This window comes from Anser cygnoides, chromosome 1 (genome assembly GCF_040182565.1).
Source record: "Anser cygnoides isolate HZ-2024a breed goose chromosome 1, Taihu_goose_T2T_genome, whole genome shotgun sequence".
NCBI lineage: Eukaryota > Metazoa > Chordata > Aves > Anseriformes > Anatidae > Anser > Anser cygnoides.
Genome location: NC_089873.1, coordinates 52,636,451 through 52,659,706, shown reverse-complemented (window position 1 = coordinate 52,659,706; position 23,256 = coordinate 52,636,451). Strand labels below are relative to the sequence as shown.

The following is a 23,256-nucleotide window of genomic DNA, read 5'->3' as shown; positions in this document are numbered from 1 at the left end:
AAGAGTGTCTTAGTTCATACTTTTGCTCATTTACTGTAAAGTAATGATGATACAGCACAGATGAAAGGCAAAGTGGTTCTGCCTTTACCAAAAGGTTTAAACAGCAGCCCGAGACATGTTTTAGCAGCAACACTACTTTTAAAACACTACTAGATGTTAGTGCTAGCTTTTTTCAGAAGCAGTTACAAGCTCAAGTGACCCCATCAGCTATCAGCTGCTGTCCCGTCTCAGGGGACTGTCCCTTGCTCCCTCTGCTTTCATCTACCACACTGCATTTTTCAGCATTTACTGTTGAAGGCAGTGAGAAGCCTAATAATATAATTGCCGGTGTTAGTAATCTTATAGTCTGAGATTATCATATACCACTAATTAATTTGCTAAAATCAGAAATTAGAATGGCTAGTAAAAGGATGCTTCAAAAAGGCATGTTAAAAAAATTACTGATTTCCAAATATTGAATCAAGAAACTGCTTGCTCCCAGGATCTAAAACTGTACTGCTAGACAGTGAGATATGAACAGCACATTATTGTTTTCATTAACATTAAAGATTTGTTATCTTTCTTTTCTGGATATAAATATACATATACGAGTATATATATATATATAATATAAATATATGAAGGTAGTTGAAGGTCCAGAAGATTACTGTAGTTGTGACTCTTGGTGAGAGACCATGGTCATTCTGAAGAGTTCTCTGTTTTAGTAGAAAATAAAAATGCATCTTTCTCCCTTTAAAAAACACCTGAACACACCATTTTGCCAGCACATATGAAATACGAGCACCATCCAGTGGCAATGGCAGTAAATCACATCTGATATGTTCCATTCCGCACCCCCCCCCCACCCCCCTGCCTCCATTCCACTACCCCCCGTCATCCTCCACAAAATCTAAGTGTTTTAAAAATTACATTAAATTTCATGCATTTTTGAAAACTGGCATGACTGTATTTCTGTGAAATTATCAAAGGTATTGTTGCAGCAGTAAGAGGCTTTTTGAGTACACTGCATCTCAGCTGAACAATGCATGTTAGTCTTAGAGTGTCCAGTAGAGTCAGGTATTTTATGCGTATCTAAAAACCTTCTGCAAACACTTTTTTTTTTTCTTTTTTTTCCACTCATCCATTATTATCACAAATATAAATGAACCCTGCCCTCCTGCCCAGCACGATAAAATCACTCTTATGCCAGGGTGATGATTCATCAGCTCGTATCAGCTGTCAACATCAGTTAACTTGTATCAGCTGCTCCCTAAGAACAGGGTTATAATTGTTCAGAGTTTTTTTTTTTTTCTTCACTGCATGACACTCTGTAAGGTATCAATAAAACTTTGGTACATCAGGAAAGACTAAAACTAGACAGCAAGACTGTATAATCTCTGTTCCACATTTCACCAAATTGGAGAACTTCTTGAAGAGTATGGAGGTAATGACATGGCCTTCATTTGAATCATACTGATTCTGCCTGATTTTATTATCTTCCATTGAGGAAAATCAGATCTCATAAAGCATATTTGTTTCAGAAACCTTAGACCTTATGCAATAAATTGTATTGGTAACATTATTTTCACTTCCCACATGGATGATTTTTTCTTAGGCTATTTCTGATTGTGTAAGACACAAATAGGAGTTTCTTTAACTTTAAGCAAGACTGCCTTTTGTAATGATCTTTTTCTTAACAAAAGGTACATTAATTGTGGTTATGATCATTATGACACACGGACATTCTGTCTTATAAGGTGATAAATATTTGAAACCTCTCTTTCCTGCCCTCTACTTCTCTTTTACTTCTTTTTATCCATAAGGCCAACAAGTAGCAATTTGCACCCAAATTAGAAGTATGAAAGGACTGTGAATTCCTTTGGATTTAATAGCAAATGTACACACAATTTCATACCATACTTCAACATTTTTTTCATTAATATACAAGGACGTGGATGCTACATCTTATAGTGATCATTTCTAATGTTATTAAACATCCAAATCCAGCACTTTTTGGATTGGTTCTGTTTCTTTATGGAGCAGACAGTGCATTTATTTTTAACCCATCAGACTAAACGAGATTGCATGGAACTTCTGCGCTTCATATTGTTCAGTCATGGTTGAGATCAAACCATGAATCAAACATCTGGCAGTAAATGGAATATATATCATCCTAAAGACCAAAAAAAGTTGTACTTTGGTTTAGGATTTTCTTCCTAAGCATTTGTTTGTCACATTTTTTTCACATTTCCATACTCAGAATTATATATCTGAAACCCACAGCAGCAGTGTTGGAAAAGAGTATTTCCCATGTGGACAAGCAGAAGGCACTTACCTGTAGGGTCACCAGCAGTGTAGAGAGCAACCTGAATCAACCTTCCAATTTTTCTTCCCATTTCAAAGGGCAAGATGTGGGCAATACATGATAAAGAGTAATCAGAGCTATGTAAGAAATCTGTTTCAGTTTTTGGCCTCTGAAACAGTTAAACTGGAGTCATGGAAAGTAGAACAGTGAGAAAGCCTTACCTGGTTATGATTCTGAGACTTGCATTTACCTCAAATGAAGTAATTTGTTTATTGGTCTGATGCTGGAACAATGCAACTAAGTTCTGCTCTTTGCTTATTATAGGTAGCAGTCAGAATTTACATCTAACTTTAAAGACCCTTGAGGTACGGAATAAATTACATTCTAGCTTTCAGAGTATCATGTCAGTTTACAGTGATACATCAACTACTGTATTCATAGTAAAGTCCTTGTCCAATAGTTATATAAAGAGAGGACAATCTGATTTACCACTTTTGTTTTCAGATTCTTTAAGCACCTCACCTTAGTTCGTAAATATAATTCTTTCAGATAGTACACTGAGGCAAAAAAAGGTTGTGTTCTAGGAAGTGACAAAGCAAATTACAGAGAAATACCTTGTCAATCTCTTTATTCATAGGTTAAAATGTAATGCCATATAGTTCTTAACAATTACTGACTGAAAAAAATTATCTGCATAAAACAGAAGCAAAAAACAGAAGGAGAGTAATTAAAAAAGCCATCTTGCTTTAACTTTTGAAACGATTACATACAGAATAATATACATATTTACATTACAAGTATATTATATAAATATAATATATATGTAATCTTGTAACCACAATAAATATCAAGAAGTTCATTTTTAGGCACACAGCATAGAAAAAAATGCAGAATCTGCACAATCCTTAAGATTCTTGGAGTGACTCACTCTTACATTGTTTTCACACTGAAAAAGCAAATATTTTACACAAAATATACAGACAGTTTATGCAGTCCCCAGTGAACAGGGAGTCTTTCCTTACCTTCCCATAAGTCTACTCCTTGATTTTCTAATACTATTGTTCTATACAGCTATTACATAAGAAAATAGTTTGCAGGTTTGTTTTTTACTCAGCTAATAGCCTAAGTAATTATCAGTGCTAACAAAATAAGTACAGCATATCTACATAGGGTATATACAAATGTGTGCACAACATGGGTTTGGTGAACTACTTCAGAGCTCACTTTTAATACTGGGGAGTTAACTTGAAAGCAGAAACAAAACAAAACAAACAACAAAAAAAGGATTTGCAGCGATATTACCTCAGAAATATTACATCATTTGAGTGAGACTTGGGCTTCAGTGATAGAAAGCTTTATATTTAGAAATTAATTTTAAAAACTAATTCTCAGCTATGCTGGCAGATGTAGGCTGCCGTTGATTTTTCATTTATTCCCTTCAGTGCAAATGAAAACCCACAGAACTAATTCAAAAGGAGTTTTCTCAACCTGTACGGTCAGTCATGGTATCTTAAAGACTGCCACTACAGAGCACCTGAGATCACACCCTAGTAAGTGAAGCTGACCACCTCTCTTACGAAAGCCATGATCAGCAACAAGAAAAACAGAGAACATTTTTTCTGTAGTTACAAGTCAGACTCTGGCATATCAGGCATATCTGCCATTAGGTATCCAATACCATAGCGTCCATTTGGAGCAGTATCCAGAGTTGGTGATCCAGTCTGTTTTCGATATATGTTTTTTCCAAAATTTGGAGATGGCACTTCACTTGGACTCTTCCCATGAATCAGACTTGTATTATCTCCCTCCAGATTAACAGGCTCCTTTATTATCCGGCCTCTTTTGTAGGATACAGATGCCAAGCTACCAGAGCTGTCATCAATAAGGTTGCAGCGACGCACTATGAAGACTATTGGGACTGGCAGTATGGCCAGTACCATCAGAGATATACAGACAATCATTCCCCATGTTGGATAGCTGTGGAACTCTTCTGTACCCTAAGCAAGCCAAGAGAAAAAGACTATTAATACATCTTTACTTTATAAAGAGCAAATTGCAGTCCTTACCAAGGCCTGCAGTTTTCAAACACATGCTCATTTTCTTGTCATCTAGCACTCACAATGTAGGCACTACTGCAGATCTCAAAGTTGAACAATCATAGAAATAGATGATTGCTATCTTCCTGCCAGTGAGCAGGACCAAAATGCCAACCCAAAGTTTCTGAGATGCTCAGAGCACTGAAGCAGAGACCAAATCAGGATTTTCACATCAGACCTTCAGCTACATTTGTTTGTACTTGTTCCATGATCCTTTAAAACATATTCAGAACATATTCTAGACACAATAAAACATCACAGCAGTGCACAGTAGCATCTGTAACTATATCTGCAAAGTATTTGTTCTGTAGGCTAACAGCTAGCGTAGGCAGGGACTGTCTCAGATCACCTTGCAGGATTGTTCTAATTCGTGTAAGCTTCATGTAAAATATGACGCATTTACTGGGACAATGGCTCTACCTCACAAGCATGCTTCTGTTGCAAGCATGAATCTCTGGGCAACAAACTAGTTTGTCTAATAGCTCAATTAACATTTAATTTTATACAGGGAAAGGAGCAGCCCAAGCCTGCGAGGTAGAGGCATACTGAACTCAAGATTTGGACTGTTGGGGTATTCATTTAAGGTGATCACAGGACAGATTCAAATCTGCTTTCCAAATAAGGCACAGCAGATACTACCTGCCTCCAAGTAGGAAAAATTATGACATGGCTAATCTCAATATTTAGTTCCAACTGAAAAAAAAAAAAAAGATGGGATATCTGAAATGATTTATTCAGCATTATTACCAACTGCTTTCTGCAATGAAATAAAATTTAAAGAAAGTCAACAAAATCTCTTGTCCTTTAGAACATTTCCAACATATAACAAACTAAAACTCACAAAAAACACAAAAATTCATGTCAAGCAGTTATATTTTAAAGCAAAAGAAGTACTTTAAAGTTAAAAAGACAGTTAAGCACCATTTCATTATTTATAATGATTTGAATTTGCAATCATAATTTTTTTGTCTTTTCGCATACTTCTGAAATACTTCATATATGATCATTGCGATGGTGATGACATCTGTTACATACATACCATGTCTTCAATCCATGCATTATAGCCAGGAGGACTTAATCCCATTTGGACAATACTAGCTACCAGCAAACATAACAATACTAAAGGTGAAACATATTTCCACATGTAGTAATAATACTGACTTGGAGAAAAACCAAGCATGTCTTTCAGATCCTCCATAAATCTGTGAAGGGAATAAAAGGTTATTGTTACTCTGTACACTTAAATTTCAAGTACTATAGTTGACACAGAGCATCTAATTTGAAGCGACATGCTGACAAAATTTATGTATACAAATGGCTGCACTTCAGCTGACAATGGGCTGACAAATGGATCTTGTATTACCAGTTCTGAACAGATGAACAGAAGGAATTACTCCACAGTGCTGTGAGTTAGTAAACTAGCTTTGACTTCTGAAGAATCAGACTTAAATTCCAATACAATTGGAAGTAAAATACAGAGCTGTGATGCTCTTCTATTCAATAACAGTTTTGAATCCAAGTTTAATGCCTGATCCAACTTACAATGCTAGACTTCTGAAGAGAAAATGGAAACTGGAGGCATCATGAGGTGCATTAAATGCATAATTTTAGCTCTGGATCTTCCTGGATGAGTTGAGTGAAACTGAAATATCTATAACTTTCCTGTCCAATGAGATCACATTTTCAGACATTCCCTTGAAACACAGGTTCACCGAATTTGTGAATCCAAGTGATACTATGTGTTACCATTTTCTCAAGAATAATTTTTCTTGTAGATGCAATCAGCAAAGCAAAATTGGAAGACCAAGCTACTTTCTATTAGCTTCCATTAACGACGTTGAGTGGTACAGGAAATACATAAAGACAGCTTGCATTTTCTGAAAGCCTATACTGCAAAGATTCTTAACAATTGAGCCTTCTCCTCTATTCTGAATAGTGGATACTGCAACTACTTGAGGACTCTGCCAAGTGTGATTACAACTCAGAAAACTGCACATATCCTTTTTATTATTATTATTATTATTTTAATGCAATATGGATATCAACATTATTTGAAGATACTTATTTGAAGATAAGTTAGTGATGGAAAACTCATCACATCTATCACATTCAAAAATCATTCAGAAGAGGATGATCTTGGAAGCTGCACCTCCTGTTCCATATTGTAAAGGCTGTACTCCCCTTCCATGCTGTGAGACCACAGGGCCCCATTCGTACGCAGAGGGAGACTGCATAGAGATCTCCCTTCTCCCAAGAACATCTAGCCATTCCTCCCATGAGAACAGCTAGCTGCAAAAAAGATCTGAGAAATCAGTCTTCCCCACCTCCTCACCTCACAGATTGCACAAGAATCCTTGCTCTCTTTCTGCTTCTGCCCTGACACTTTTACAGAAGCTAACACAAACTTAAGATCCTGTGCCACCTCACATGAAAGGTCTTATGCTGCAATGAGAAGACACGAGTAGTTTAGGTACTCCAGGCAGTAGAGAAAGAGTGAAATTACAGAAGCAGACCAGACCACCTACTATTGTTGATGCAGGCAGAAGTCACGGATATAGCCTATGACTGTTTTTATTTTTACGTGGAGGTATAAGAAAAAGGAGACACTGACTAATTCTGAGGTAGACCAAACCTAGCCATAGCTACAATTCACCTACTCTTCCTTGGCCATACTGTCAACATGAGCACTAGAAAGCAGTAAGGCTGCTCTGTTGAACATCTGCCAGGCAAGAGATGATACCAGTCCTCCTCTCCTTCTCAGAAGCAGGCCCAATGGGAGCATGTATTGGACCAAATTTAGCATGTAGGCTGCTTGCTGGACAATGCTGGAAAGATATTTAAACTCACCTCTAATTTACAGGATTCTTTTTCACATCTTCCTATATTGTCTAATGAGTTGTTTGCTAAGGTATGTGTCATCACTTTTGAGCACATATAAAAAACAGCACATATTATCAATTTTGCAGGATTAATTTTGAACCTATATGCATGTTGCAGTGTAAAAAAAAACTTTATACATAAACTCTGGTTTGCATCAAATAAGCTGCTGAAATAAAACTGCAAAGTTTTAAATCTGTCTCCTTGTTCCTCAAAATTGCAAATTATGAGCCGAACAAAACTCCTATTTTTGTATTCCTGATGGAGGAGTACATTGTTCCAGAGCCAGTAGAAAAAGGGAGAATATTTTTATAGCTAATTCTTTTGGAGTGTGCACAAGCCCTGATTCTGTTTTAACTTCCTTGTGGTCCCACTTTCTTTTGAAATTTGTGCATGGAAAATATTCTTATAGCAATAAACATGTTTTGAAAGCAGTTACACATGTGAAGTCACTGTCAAATAAACACTTAAAAATTTTTTGAACCACATAGTTTGGGGTATTCTATCCTTTGTTTACATTGCACTGAAACATATTGTTAAAAAGAAGCTGAATTTACAAATGGTTTGTGCTCTCTATAGATAGCCTTTTCTTTCTGCTCTTTCCAGCTCTTCACCCAATGAAACATAAATCTGTTCTCTTCATTTTCAGTCTTTCATCATCTTCTTCACCCTAGTAATTCTTTCATAAGCTACCAAGCTCCTTTAACTTCACTTATTCCAGTGTTTATATCCCACTAACCTTACACTTTCTACCAAGTATCTTCAGAAGCATTGTCCCCCATCTATGGGTGATGTATTCCATAAATATCTCTGGCTCCATTTCACTATTTTTATTTTCTGTGAATTTTATGCAAAATTTGATATCTGCTGCTTTGCAAGACCAGGGTTCATGATGTTAACTGATAATTACCTAACATTTTATGTCTTCCTGGCTGCAAGGATCCACATATTGCCTTTTTTCTACCCTTTGGCTGTAATCCCTTTGCATGCTTTTTTTTTTTTTTTCCTTTTCTTTCCTTTTTCTTTTCCTATTCGATCAGAGACTTTAATATTACATATACACAGATCTTTATCTATGAGTATCCCCCCTTGGAGCTACTACAGCTAATGACAACGTGAGGTTGTTCATTCTGGCAGTTTTTGCAAACAAGAATGCTGGGTTCACGAAGAAAAATATTCTGGAGAAATTTATACATCAGAAGAGATGAGAGGAATACTCCAGAAAAATGATCAGGTGGTCATTAGGCACAAGAAATCTGTCTGTTAGCTGTTTACTATATTCTGTCAGAACATCTGAAAATATCAAGCAACTGCCCTCTGATACAGAAACAGAGTATTACCGTATTTTAGCTACTCCTAAACACCAAGTTCATCACTGGTAAATTGGTGATTCTTGGAGTGTCTACCTCACTACACAGTGGAACTCTACTTGATTGGACAATAGCACCTTGATACCAAGGTGACTTGTATCATCTTTTGTTTGCATGTGTAAAAACATCTACATGGTGTTTTGTATGTGTCCAGTTATAGACTTACACACTCGGCCTTGGTAGAAATTCTTTATTAATGAGTATGTAGTCCAGACACTATTTGCATAGACCAGAAAAAATGTCTAGAAACAATATGATTAAATTTGCTTATTATAATTTTATTTCATTATAGCAAGGGACTAGTTGATTACTCAGATTGAACACATGAAAAGTCAAAGAAAAAATACCCATTTATGTCACCCTTTGTATATATGAAAGAATCACCAATGTTTAAATTACTTCAACATACTAACATAGCATGCTTTATCTGTGGATGGCATGAGTTATTTTTGATACAAATACCTCTGTTCCTTAAAAGTGTAGCACTTGGTGAACACATTCTGTTGATCTCTGTCAAATGATGTAAATAAATTAGAGAGACATGATGCTCTTTACTCTTCTCTTCAGTTATCACTGATAGAAGGTTACTTAACTTTATTGCCAAATGTGCTGCTTCCATGTAAGTTTTGATCCTGTTCTTTGCTATCATTTCCTCTATTCCCTCTCTCACAACAAATGCAAAGAACAATTAACTGCTACAACATCACAAGCTAAATCTAGATAATAAATGGAAACTTTCTTATTTTACTTTGTTCTTCTCTCAGGCAAAATAGTGCAGATCTGTTCAAAATGTTCCTCCTCATCTGCTGCTTAGACCGTTGTTATTACTTCTTGAAATCCTTCTCTTGGTGTCCTTTTCATATACAGATTCCTCATACTTACCCATCCAGACTCCTTTCTACCTCTAATTTTACCTCTTTTTTACCTTATTCTCCTTTTTGTGGCCCTGTTGTAGTTTGTTCTTTGAGTTTCACTACACTGTCCTGATGCATTATACCTTGATCCTAAGGTTCTAACCTGTTCTTAAAGGAAGACTTGATTCAAGTCCAGATTGACACACTTTGACTCCCTTATCATACCAAGAATAATACCTTTACAGTCGCACAAACCAGCAAGAAACAACTGCAAAGATAAATTCCTGTTTTCATCCTTAATTCCTACTGCTTTCATTTTGTTTTGCTTTCTTCCCTATCTTTGTGTAATAGTCAGTTTGCAAGGCTCTCCTTAGATTGGGATATCTTTCTATTGGCTTGAATTTATGTGTACATACAAAATAATTGGTGCTATAAAATTATAATAACGATAAATATTGTATTGAATACTGTTGATGCAGACAGGGAAATACATTTTCTTCACTTACTTTTCTATTCCATAAATTCGGGTAACTGCAATGTTCTCCAAAATGACCACAATAAGCAGGGGCAGAGTAGCTGAGTAGTCATCAAACATCGTGACAAAATAATTTCCAGAGCGCTGCACAAAGATCAGGCCAATAAAAAATGCTACCAAGCAGCAGATGACTGGAATGAAGGACAGAATTGTAAACTGTAATAATTACAATTTTCCACAGAAAAAGAGGAAATGAAGAGAGAGTTTGATATAGCAAAGTTGTACTTTAACACCTTATTTCATATAATGAAAGTTGTTATCACTTTCCTTATTTTTGGTGGCAATTTTGAGAATATTAGGAATCTTACCTCTCCCTTATGAAACAGAAATGTCATGAAACCAGAAGTAATTACTAGAATTGCCATATTACAGCAGCCCCCATTAAGCAGCACAGGTTAATCAAAGGACTATATCTCAATAAATATTTCACTTAGTGTGACTGCAAGGCTAAAATAAAGAAAACTGTTGAGCGTCATATTATTTGGTCACTAGATCACCTACATAATCAATCTCAATATAACTTTTTTTGCTACTAAATCCATCAAGAATAGGTTTGAATGCTGAAGCAGCTATAAAATAAGTCAAATTTCAATAAATTGTGAAATCAGCTGTAGGCCGAGCAAAACTGATTCTCCCACTTGAAGTGCCCTTTTTTTCTCTTCCACTGAGAACTAAGGTTAAGGATGCACCTACACAGTCTAAAATTAAGTGAGAGAAATCCGAGCAAAAGTATGAAATACCCTTATACAGAATATAGTCATTGTACAAATTCCAGCTATTTGTAATTGATTAAAATAATGAAAGGAAGACTGTGACACTTTTTAAAATATTGTGGTATAAGATGATCACTCTTTACAACACAGATAAAATCTCCCCAATGTCAGTTTCATTAATTACACTGTTTTATTTACTAACCCTGAGAAAAGAATTTTAGAAGAACTGCATATAAGCAAATTTAGAAATCCTTGTTATTTTTATGTTCTTCCATCACGTCTTACCACCCACCCAAAAAACATGCACCTTCAGTTGTAAACTACACTCTGGTAGGTACACTCTTCAGCATGTATACATGCAGACTCCAGTTTGGAATACTTGAGCACAAAATTAACTTTAAGCGTATGAGTTGGTTTCCCTGAAAACTGAAGTGGAACTATAGTGAAAAAAGTTGCAAATGTAATGCAGTACTTCTATAAAATGACAATTTGTGGTTTTTAAACACAAACTCTAGTGCAAGCATAATCCTTATTAAGTCCCACTGATATTATATGAAGCTTAACCCAGGCATTCCAGTATATAAGTTAATTATAAAAACATTATGTTATGTTTTAATACTTTGAGTACAACTGACTGAAGTAGTAAAAATCATGCATATATAACACAAAAATATTAGCAGAGAAAAGCAGTTCTTGTATATTTCTTTATATCTTCTTTATATCTTTATATTTTTATTTATATCTTCATTTTATCTTTATATCTTTATATATTATCTTCTTAATATATATATTTTTTGTCAAATTCCATAACAAGGAATTACTATAAAATATTCCATTATTCCAGAGTAATAACCATATAACGTAGTATTTGCATATATACTTAGGGCAAATAGCTAATTTCTAAATGCCACATTGGTTATTCAGTATGAATTTAAAAACATATTTAAAAAAAAAAAGTGCTCAATAGGTTCAGACTCAAGAAAAATCAGCTGGTTAATCTTTATGAATAATTTTATTCTTAGATCAAACAAAGCAAAAAATAAAAAATAAATTAAAAAAAAAAAATCCATGCGTTCAGTTAATTACCTATTACCTAAGTACTCAGCAGTCAGAAAAGAGCAGGGTTCTGCTGTACCAGAGGTTAACTCTTAGAAAACATACTATTTCTTCCATAGAGCTAGAAAATATTAAAGCAGTTTATAATTTTCTATCCCTCTTGTCCTAGCTATTGATAGAAAATCCAAATCTGCCATAATACACCAAGTGTCTCGCAGCTGTCCTGAAAATTTTCAGAAACCTAACTTTCATATTTTATGCTGATTTCATATTTCAAAAAGAAATTGCTACAAGACAATGCGAGGTACACGAACAAGCTATACCTCACATGACTTCAGGCATTAGAAAACGGAAAATAAAAAAATCCTTGTTCAAGACCCTTTACATATTCAACAGCAAAAAAAAAAAAAAAAAAAAAGTGGCTCTGGAGGGCAACTGAAGTAACTGTACTTATTTTTAATATAATAAATATTTCATCATATTTTAAGATTCCATTTAGCTTTATTGAAATAATTTGTCATGATTTTCAATGTATTTTCAATCATTCCTTTGGCTTTGTTTCCCTGCTCTGTGACACAGGCTAGAATGGAAAGTATTCTGGAAGAGCTCAGAACAGCTTAATGTAAAGAAAATTCTAACAGAAATTCTATATTAAATTGAAGTTCTAGAGTACTCCCGCTCTTGTAGCATTCAGAAAAAGGATTTACTTGCAGATATTAACATGCATGTGCATGGATGTACAGTCTGCATGGATGTACAGTGATTTCCTTGTCTGTTAAATGTAAGTACTAAAAACTTTCATGTCAAAATAAACAAACAAACAAAACTTCATACTCTCCAAAACAATTTTAAGCTTACTGCTCTGTTGAGAAAAGAAATGCTGTGAAACTCACCAGTAAGAATTTCTTTCCTAACTTTGAAGGTATCAACAATGGGTGTGATGATGCCTTCAATGGTTCCAAACATACTTCCTAGTCCCAAATTCACCAACATGAGAAAGAACATGACTGACCAGAAGGGAGCAGCAGGAAAGTGGGTCATTGCTTCTGTAAAGGCAATAAAAGCTAAACCAGTTCCTTGAACAGCCTGTCAGTGAGAATAAATAAATAAATAAATAAATAACACATTATAATTCAGACAGTGTATTTTTTTTTTAATTTTTTTTTTAGAGTGACAGTTTGACTTCATGTTTGTCAATTGATTAAATCTTGAAGGGAGAGTTACCTGCTATCTAACATATGATTCTTCCATCCATGCAAATTTAATTAGTACTATTTACTGACATACTGGATTTGGCTGACAATCTGTACGTTGATCGATATTAACAACATATTTTTTTGCTCTTTAACTGATAATTTTGCACAGAGCTATTATACTGGATGGCTACAAAATATACTCTAGTCTCTCCTGTTAGTATATAAAGGATTTCATTTCTATACTTATTTGCTTCAGATTAAAAAGGTAGAAGTAGTACTGAACTTTTTAATGTCTAAGTTGCCAATCTGATATTTTAGCTTCAGATGTTGATGCAACTGCACAGAGGTCAGTGTTTAAAACTGGAACTCCCTCCAAAGTGAAGGTCAAAAAGGTCAAAAACTTTCTTTTCCAGATCTGGTTTATAATAAAGATTTCAAATATGATAATGTTAATTAAAAATATGTAATAAAGAATAACTTTTCCTTTCCAATAAAATCATATTTATATTTAGCAATGATATCTTGACATTGAAAGATACCATAGTTTGAGATGTTGAATAAATATGTCTCTATTTAGACTTTGGAAAAATGCCTGTGGTGAAACAGATCTTTAAAACTGTATTGCCTCTTGAGGAGCAATGTTATGATCAAAATACACTAGAAAGCAGACCGTATTAAGACATCAGACACAGAATTGCTCACCTCAGCTCGAGTGAGACCCTGCACAGAATCATGTTTTCATATCAATCTCTATAGGTAAACAGTATCAATATTCTGTGTGGGTATACCCCACAGTTTATTTTGGACTTGCAAATATTCCTCTATTCATAATCTTTGTAATTAATATGTACTTATCACTCTCACCTTGTCAAGTTCATCCTCAATTTGACAAGATTTCAGACCAAGTGAATCAAATTCTTCTTCCTTAACTTTCTGAATAATGTCATAAACTAAATTGTAATCTTCTGCTGTAATGCTTGAGAAATTGATATGATGTGGGATCATATCCTGGCTCAGATTGCCTGTTTTCAAAAGTTTTAAAATCTTCTCTGAATTTCTGTGAAACACAACAAAATAAAGAAATCAAACGTGATGATCTGTGTGCATTCATAAATGAAATTTGCCATTAAAGTAGTAATTAAAAATGGATATTCATACTGGATAACACATTTTTCATTTATGATATTGGCTTTGAAGCCCAGAACTGCAAACACCACCAAGGTTGCCAGCACAGAAGTGAAAAAATTGATGAAGGACACCAGTACAGCATCAAAATGGCAGTTGTTGTCTCTCTTGTTGTAGCTTGAAAAGGCAATGACTCCACCAAATCCGAGCCCTAAGGCAAAGAACACCTGAGTAGCAGCTTCTCTCCAGACCTTGGGCTCCAGCATTATTTCAAGCTGTTTGAAATTAGATACAATAGATGTCAGCTATAAAATGCATTTCTATTACATGAAAAGAACACAAAAACATGAAGAAAACCTACATCCTAAAATGCTAATATTCCACTACAAATACATTTTCATTGTGATAAAGCTGAATGTGACACCTAAAATTGGGTGCACTTATGGGCCAAAATTTCCATTGATTTTATGCAATATAATCCTTAAAAAGAAACATGCTATACAGTATGTTCCAAAAAATGAGATACTAATGGATCTATACAATAATTTAACTTGCAGCTAGTTACACCATGAAATCAGAGAACATCTGTTTGGGTTTGTTTTTGGTACTCTCTTTTATTACAGTACCTGTACTGATGAACATTTGAATTAAGATTTATTTGGGGATGGCCAACCCTTTTATAAATGTAATACGTATGTTGAAAGTTGTTTTGGTTGTTGCTACCTTTTTGTTTTGTTTTGTTTTAAAAAGGTTACTATGACATACATACACATGTTTATATGGAATTCTACTACAATTCATGCAAATATGTAAAGAAAAACGCAACATGTAAAATAAATGTTGGCCACCAGAACCTGTACAGTGCAGAAATCAAATCTCCCTTAAGCTAGATGCTTTGAACTTATCAAGTAAAATGAGTGATATATTTGAGGGACAACTAAGACTTTTATCTAAGAGCTTAAATGTTAACTCTATAAAATTGCTCTTCAGATGACCAGACTTCGAGAAATATCTTTGTTTAAAGTTATGAGTCATCATCTATCTAAGATCTTTCTCAAGTCTGCACTGGAAAAAAGAAGTGCATGCAAGACTTCAACATTAGACTGTCGGAAGTTGATCCAGGGCCTCCATTCATCTAACAGTAAAAGACCTTACTTCTGCAAATATGACTTTTTTTTTCTTTTTTTTTTTTTTCTGAAACCCAAACCTTATTGAAGACGGTAAATCTAAAAAGCATGAAGATGCTAGCATCAGAAGACTGTCTCACTCTAAGAATAAAAAAAGCCTGCTGCTGTATAGATAATAGACATCTTCTTTAACCTTTTACATACATAGCTAAAATACATTTGAAATAAAGAGTTTTATTACACTAAACTTTTTCCCAACATATTTATTTTTTTTTATAATTATGTTGTACGTGTCTGTTACACCTACTTTAACCTGCCTGTTAACCTGCCTGTATCAAACAGTCACGTTAGAGTTTTGCCACTAGAGGGAGCTATAGGAATAGTTTTAATTTCACGAAATTGTAAATGGTTTTTAAAGAACACTTTTCACTTTCTTCAATATCTTGTTTAGTATCATCAAAGGTATTACGCTCTCAGATAAACATTGCCTAGTGTTTCAAAGCAAAATTGTAACTGATTTGTTATTGTAAGATATTAACTATGAAATTTTGGGAGCTCTGTATTTAAGCTATACACAGCCCTATATTTTAATTGCATTAATTCACTGGTCTTTTCATGCACCTTTCTTTATTTGATTTTTTTTTTTTCATTAAGGCTATTATTTTGAATTTCTGCTTTGGTCAACAGCCATGCCAAAGAGAGAAATTTGCTCCTTCTTCATTAGCCCTGTGCTCTCACACCTGCACCAGTGTGCCAGTCCTCTGCTGTGCTGACACAACTATTTTGTGGAAATGTGTTGTGATCTATTTGCTGAACTAATAGAGGCTAAATCAAAGACCCTCTCCTATCTATCAACCTGGATTATTTTCAACCCAGATCACTTTACCCGTCCGTTTTAGTCTACCTGCCCAAATCAGCTGTTAGCACAATGGAGCAAATGGAAATGACAACAGTCTAAATTCTTTCAGGTAGTTTCCAGTGAACCTAAGGTCCAAACTATTGTTCAAGTACAGAAATATTCAGGGATTATAATGAAAATACTTTTAAGGTTTATATCTACACATACTCTATGTGACTTACAGACTTCCTAACCTCAAATTTAAACCACAACTTTTTGAGAAATATAATTGAAAACCAAGGGTGGCAAGGGGGATTTCTTTCAAGATTGTTTATCTGAACATTTGAAACAATTTAACAATTTTATGATTAAACTATCAAGTAACTACAAAGTGAGCATCAACTGCAACTTATTTTAGGACTAACTCATGGAAGACGAAATAGTTGAAGGATGCGGGGTTGATATTAAAGAGGAGTTTCAGTATTGATTCCCTCTCAGTATCTAGTGGTATCTAGTGGTTCTAGTTAAAGAAAGTATTAATACTGTCATTGATAAACCATATTATAACATCAAAAAGGTCTGTATTCCATCTCTGCTATAGAATTCATCTTTGTCCATAAGCACTACATTTCTCTGTTCCTCAAATTTCCCCAAATTTGACTGAGCAGTCTACAAATTCCTGCAGAACCAGAACTCTGTAAAGCAATGATAAGCAAGTGAAGTTTATTTCTAAATAAATGAGCAACCTTTTCAAAAAGTTCAAATTAAATTATGTAAATCCATGACAGCATTCAAGGTGATGCATTTCACTGTGACATCCCAGAAAAAAGCATTCAGAGAACACTCTGAGGAGACCCCACTGCACCTTTTCATTACTTAAAGGGGGCTCATAAAAAAGATGGAGAGCAACTTTTTGTTTGGGCTGATAATGAGGGGGACCACAAGGGGAAGTGGTTTTAAAATAAAAGAGGGGAGATTTAGATTAGATATTAGGAGGAAACTCTTCCCTCAGAGGGTTGTGAGGCACTGGAACAGGTTGCCCGGAAAAGCTGTGGATGCCCCATCCCTGGATGTGTTCAAGACCAGGTTGGATGAGGCACTGGGCAAACTGAACTGGGTGGCATACCTGTCCATGGCTAGGGGTTGGAACTAGATGATCTTTGAGGTCCCTTCCAACCCAAGCAGTTCTATGACTCTATGATTCTTTGATTCTGTGATTCACTTCTCTTTTAAGCATTTGGCCAACTTATGGAGCTTTCTAAACATCTTAATTCCTATAAATAGCACTTTTGGTTGCTTAGATTTGTAAAGGCAGCCAACTCTGGGAAGGTAACTCCACACACACACCCTTGGAACATTTTTGAGTCTTTGGATGTTATGGCTTGATACTGTGTTGCTGAGGTCAACAGCAATTATGCCAGACACAAAAATGGTCAATCTTCTATGAAGGCAATAAGCTTATCTGAGAGCAGTCATAAATGGTCAAACTGGCACTGAAAGTTTAAACACACTTCAAACAGAAATTAAGAACATACCTTAGGTGTGAACATGTGACGAATTCCATCTAATGACCCATTAAGGAGCAATCCTCTGATCAGAAAGCACAGAAGTACCACATAAGGAAAAAGGGAACTAAAGTACATTATCTGAAAAACATTAAGAAGAAATTTAAAATGACACCTATGAACTTTATTTTCAACAGTTTCATTCTCTATCCTGTATCTTTTGGATATATGTCTGAACTGAAAACTGTATATTCTCAGAAATATATAAAACATGTTCCATTCATCTCATCTCTTCAGAAGAGAGCAAGATTACATGACTGTACTAGAAAAGGAAGGAAGAAAGGAAGGAAGGAAGAGAGAAAGAGAGAAAGAGAGAGAGAGAGAGAGAGAAACAGAGAGAAACAGAGAGAGAGAAAGAAAGAAAGAGAGAGAAAGAAAGAAAGAAAGAAAGAAAGAGAAAGAGAAGAAAGAGAGAGAGAGAGAGAGAGAAAGAGAGAAAGAAAGAAAGAAAGAAAGAAAGAAAGAAAGAAAGAAAGAAAGAAAGAAAGAAAGAAAGAAAGAAAGAAAGAAAGAAAGAGAGAAAGAGAGAAATAAAGAGAGAAGAGAGAAAGAGAGAGAGAAAGAGAGAGAAAGAAGAGAGAAAGAAAGAGAGAAAGAAAAAGAAAAGAGAAAGAAGAAAAGAAAGAAAGAAAGAAAGAAAGAAAAGAAAGAAAGAAAGAAGAAATAAAAAGAAAAAGAAAAAGAAAGAAAGAAGAAAGAGAAAAGAAAGAAAGAAAGAAAGAAAAAGAAAGAAAAAAGAAAGAAAAAGAAAGAAAGAAAGAAAGAAAGAAAGAAAGAAAGAAAGAAAGAAAGAAAGAAAGAAAGAAAGAAAGAAAGAAAGAAAGAAAGAAAGAAAGAAAGAAGAAAGAAAGAGAAAGAAAGAAAGAAAGAAAGAAAGAAAGAAAGAAAGAAAGAAAGAAAGAAAGAAAGAAAGAAAGAAAGAAAGAAAGAAAGAAAGAAAGAAAGAAAGAAAAAAGAAAGAAAGAAAGAAAGAAAGAAAAAGAAAGAAAAGAAAGAAAGAAATATGGGTATATTCTCTAATGTACAGAAACGAATCAAGATCTCATAGGTTTGAAACATAAAAACAAGAAAGCAATATTGCTTTGACTAACAGACAAACAAAGAGAGGAAACAAAAAATCAATAATCAAATATGATTTTTCATTCTACATCATTGAAAAGCACATTTATCCCATGGTTTAAAGTTTATGTAAAATGATTCTCTTGCTAAAGTTGCAAGTTGTTTCTTTAACTGAAATATACTAAAAAGGCCACAGAAAGTTCCACCTCAGCTCAAAAATTCCTAATAGCAAAGAATTTTGTAGGTGTCAGGAATTAACAACAGATTAGTCTTCATCTGAAAATCCCACTGAGATCAACAGAGCTAGCAAATCATTCACTAGCCAACCTATCTGTCAGTATGAACAGGAAAGAAGACAAAGTCATGTACTCAGATCCAAAGGGATGGTTAGCCATTAGTCAAAAGAAACAATCCAGAATTCTGAAAAGAAGCTGTGATAATGACAGAAGGATGAATGCCAATGACATTAACGATAAAAAGCAAATGACAGGGAATTTTGACGGCCTGGGTGCACTGCAATCACAGTGAGAGTATAGATATACATGGAAACTTAATTCCTTAGATATTCAGAAGCATGCAAGCTCATGCTGCATTAACAGTTCAACAATGCTGAGGTGCAGTTAATTGCAACAGTTATGTTGATGAGAACAAAAATGATTCTTCTTCACATCTCAATTCCCACTAAATTACTATAGTTCCCATGAGAATTACTACAATTTTAATGCCTAACTACTAAGATAGTAGAGATTATACAAATACTGGGGTGACTCACAGTTTCCATCTTACTCCTACACATTTCATGGAAGAGCAGACAGAGGGTGCGGTGAACAAAAACTTAGCGAAGTAGATCTTCAATGTTTCAAAGGAAATCACTGTCATTTAGGTAAACAGCATACTCACTTTCCCAGAAGACTGAATGCCTTTGATCATGGCTAGGCATACCATGACCCAGGCAGCCAGCAAGCAGATAGTCATCTTCCAGTTTAAACCCCCACTCTCTGAAAGCGAGCTGGAAATATTCAGTGCTTCTCTGTACCAGTAATAAGTTGTTGCAGAACTTTTTTCACACTCTGGCTCCACAACTGTCAAGAGACGTTAGCAAGTAAAGAATGGGTTCAGGACAGAACTATTTTACCAACACTTTTTAGCGAGGTTATATTAATTCCCAATACTTGCAATTGTCCTATCATCATTTACTTAGAAACTGAATTCACAGAGTCCTAGGATGTTCTCTAAAAGAAAAAGAAACTGCTATTGGTTGAAAGCCCTGGATATAGCTTTTTCAAACACTTTAACATATTCCTCTGCATGTGGTCAATCCAAGTCCTAGGCAGAATTTATCTATGAATTAAGTACTAAATAATATGGAGAGCTGGATAAACACATTTCATTTTTTACACATAAGAATAGATTTTCGATATACAAAACTGTGACTTACATACTACAAAAACTCTCTGAATATGAAAGTTGGATTATCTTAATTTTGAAAAAAAAAACCATTAAAAACTTTCTCAATTGTGTCTGCTTTGATATGACACTCAAATCAATTGGAACATAATTACAAATGCAAAATCAATAAAATAATGATATCAAAGTGATGAAAGAAGAAGAAAATGGCTCCTACACAGCTATGTGCAAATGAAAGTTGCTTTCTGTTCCAAAAGTGATTTTTTTCATTATACTAAAATTCTGCCTTATTCATGTTAACAGCTTAAGAAATTTTGTGCATCTAGACATGTAGAACACAGAAATAGAATGAAATCTTCAAAGAAAATATATATATATATTTAATAATTTATCTTTATTTGACAACCAATCATATCTCTAAGCTAGGTCCTATGCCAAGGTAATTAATGAAAAGAAGGGAAAAATACAGCAATTTTAAGAAACTTAACACAGGTGTCAGATCTTCTCTGAAATAAAATGTCAAAAGTGATAGGATGTTATCAAATGTAGTGCTTTTCTGTGTTTTAGCTTAGTTTAAATGATCTCTGTTGAAGTTCAATTGAGACTTTATGTCTTATGATTTGGGCAGGATAAGAGCATGTAATCAGACAAAAACTGTGGCTTCATTAATGGACAATAGCTTGTGGAATACAGTCGATTTAACTGAGTAAAAACATTCACAAATGTTTGTTTCAAATAACTGAATTTGTTTCAAATGACTATTTGGTTCAAATAACTGAAGGAAACAACTCTCAGAAAGACTCTTTAAATAAAAACACTGTACAGCTTTCCAAATGTCCCTGGTTAGGTTCTTCATTAAAAGGGAAAAACACAAAAGTTATTAATAAAAATTTAATCTCCAATATAAAAAGAAATGAAAATAATAATAATAATATTTCAAGAGCAAGACAAATGCAAAGTGTGCAAATATTATGAGATAACCAAAACTAAGGCATGTGGAACTTTTAGTGCTGTTGCATAATACGTCTTATTATTGCAACAAACCACTGATTCTATTGCTACCAGTTTACAAAGCAAACTGTGCTTTTATTACATGCATTTCACTGACGTTTACAATTTTCTATCTTCTGCATTTTTTATTTTTTTTTGTAATGCAGCGCCTCCTGCTTTCTCACAATGAAATATACTAAACTAAATGAAATGGAGATGCATACTAAATGAAATGGAGAAACACCCCTCTTGCACCTTTGTTTTTCATCAAGTAATCCTGAAAAACAGTATCAAAATCAGAAAAAAAAAATTTGAAAAACCATATTTTTCTTCCTGCAACACACTAAGTAACACATAATTTTATTACTCTTTAAAATCTTGTTGACAGTGATGTTCCTTTCCAAATACAGTATATATCCTAGATGAGTTTGTTTTAAATTTTTCCATATATCATAATGTGAAATCTTATTAAAATTCAATATCAGTTTTTTATACAAAAATTTCTCTTTAGTTCTCTTCAGTTATGTTAATAACAACCAGCTATGTGTGTATACATATATATATATATTTAAAAAGAGAGATAGTTCTGAAAGCAGACTTTTAATTCATATTTTTTTCTCCAGTAAGCCTTTGTGGAAATCCAGTGAAATTCAGCAGAAAAACTTGCTTTTACTTAATGAGTAGAATTGTATTTGGATGATTTTTAAAACATTAATATATTACAGACTTACAGGTATGGGATGTATTTTTAACTAAAGGACACTGGTCCCACGGTAATGGATGCTGAAAAGACTGGGAAAAGTAAAACAGACTCCATCCAATAATGACGTTGTAGTACAGGGCCACAAAGAAGCATACCTATTAAAAAAAAAAAAAAGACATACCAAAAAAGTTACATTTAATAACTACATTTGTAAATTCAAACAAACAAACACCTACTGAACTTACTTTTGCACATTTCTGCTCATCAGACACTGAACCTATTTTTCATTAAAATAAGAACTTGATGGCTTTCACCATTACAGTATCTAATGTCAATTTGTTACACTTTCACTTTTCTCCCTATTTATCATGAGACACCTATATTTCTACAGGCTATTTTTCTCCCAGATGTCTAAGGTGTTCCATAGTTCTTAATTTCAAAAATACAAAAATACTAGTTAATGGGTTTTACAAACATCCATATAACCATTTTAATGTGCTAATATAAGTTTTAGTATCTTCCAAAAACATTGTACATTGACCCTGAAGCCCAGCTACAGATCGCTGTCCATTTCTTGTAGCAAAACAGACTTCAGATCACACAGATTGGACATAAATCACACAGTTACAGTAAAAAACTTACTACACAGCTTGCAAATCCAATTCCTCCAAGTTTGGGGCTGATATAATTCCATACACCAATACTCCCTCGGCGGATTCTCTGCCCCACGGAAAGCTCCAAGAAAAAGAGTGGAATCCCTATGATCAGTAGCAAGATTAAGTATGGCACAAGATAGGCACCTACAATGGGAACAAAGTAGAAATCAGAGAGAGTGTAGGAAGAGTCACAATCTAACACAACTCATATGAGACCATCTAATATCTTCAAGTTTGAGTTAGTGTCATTCATGACAAAGCCCTCTCTACTGCATGCAAAGAGTATTTTTAACTGGATCTTGGCCACAAATCTTGTAAAGTAAGAAAAACACATAGGCATCTTATTTCTAAAGCACTGTAATATTTTGAGGCAAACCTTACTAAAAGTGAGTCATTACCTAATCTAGTTGTTTGCTTGCATGAAAATTTGGGCATATTCACAAATGTTTTAGGTCAAACTTTCAGGAGCTAAATCAACATTTCCTAAAGAAACTCTAAATCTGGGTTTGTAACAAACCAGCCAGACTGAATTTATAAGGGAAATACAGAGCATGCTGTGCTGTTACAACACTCTGAATTACATCCAATCTTCATCACAGTTTCAGAAGACCATAGTGTTCCTCTCTCCACATGCACCTAAGATGCTCGGAAAGGGGATTTCCCAGTGTGCAGAACAGTGATACTATTCAGCTAAGCAAAGAACTGTATGGGCCCATTTATACCAGGCTCCAGACAAATACCAGAGACATGAGGTGGAAATGAAATGGCATGCTGTAGGTCCAGATAGCCCCCTTGCAGTACTCAC

The 23,256-nt window shown here is 34.4% G+C and overlaps 1 protein-coding gene across 4 annotated transcripts in view; it reads right to left on the bottom strand.

Moving 5' to 3' along the window:
• Nucleotides 1-2,894: 2,894 nt before the first annotated feature.
• Nucleotides 2,895-23,256, bottom strand: part of SLC6A15 (solute carrier family 6 member 15) — a 38,995-nt gene continuing 18,633 nt past the window's right edge. For all 4 annotated transcript variants that reach the window (XM_066995636.1, XM_066995639.1, XM_048061228.2 and 1 more), the window contains exons 3-12: nucleotides 22,438-22,595; nucleotides 21,824-21,950; nucleotides 19,596-19,777; nucleotides 17,607-17,717; nucleotides 14,140-14,381; nucleotides 13,846-14,038; nucleotides 12,679-12,871; nucleotides 9,988-10,147; nucleotides 5,420-5,582; nucleotides 2,895-4,281 (exon numbers count right to left, since the gene is read on the bottom strand). In XM_066995636.1, coding sequence (XP_066851737.1) covers nucleotides 3,910-4,281; nucleotides 5,420-5,582; nucleotides 9,988-10,147; nucleotides 12,679-12,871; nucleotides 13,846-14,038; nucleotides 14,140-14,381; nucleotides 17,607-17,717; nucleotides 19,596-19,777; nucleotides 21,824-21,950; nucleotides 22,438-22,595 — 1,901 coding nt within the window. In that variant the 3' untranslated portion in view covers nucleotides 2,895-3,909. The remainder of the gene's footprint in view (nucleotides 4,282-5,419; nucleotides 5,583-9,987; nucleotides 10,148-12,678; nucleotides 12,872-13,845; nucleotides 14,039-14,139; nucleotides 14,382-17,606; nucleotides 17,718-19,595; nucleotides 19,778-21,823; nucleotides 21,951-22,437; nucleotides 22,596-23,256) is intronic.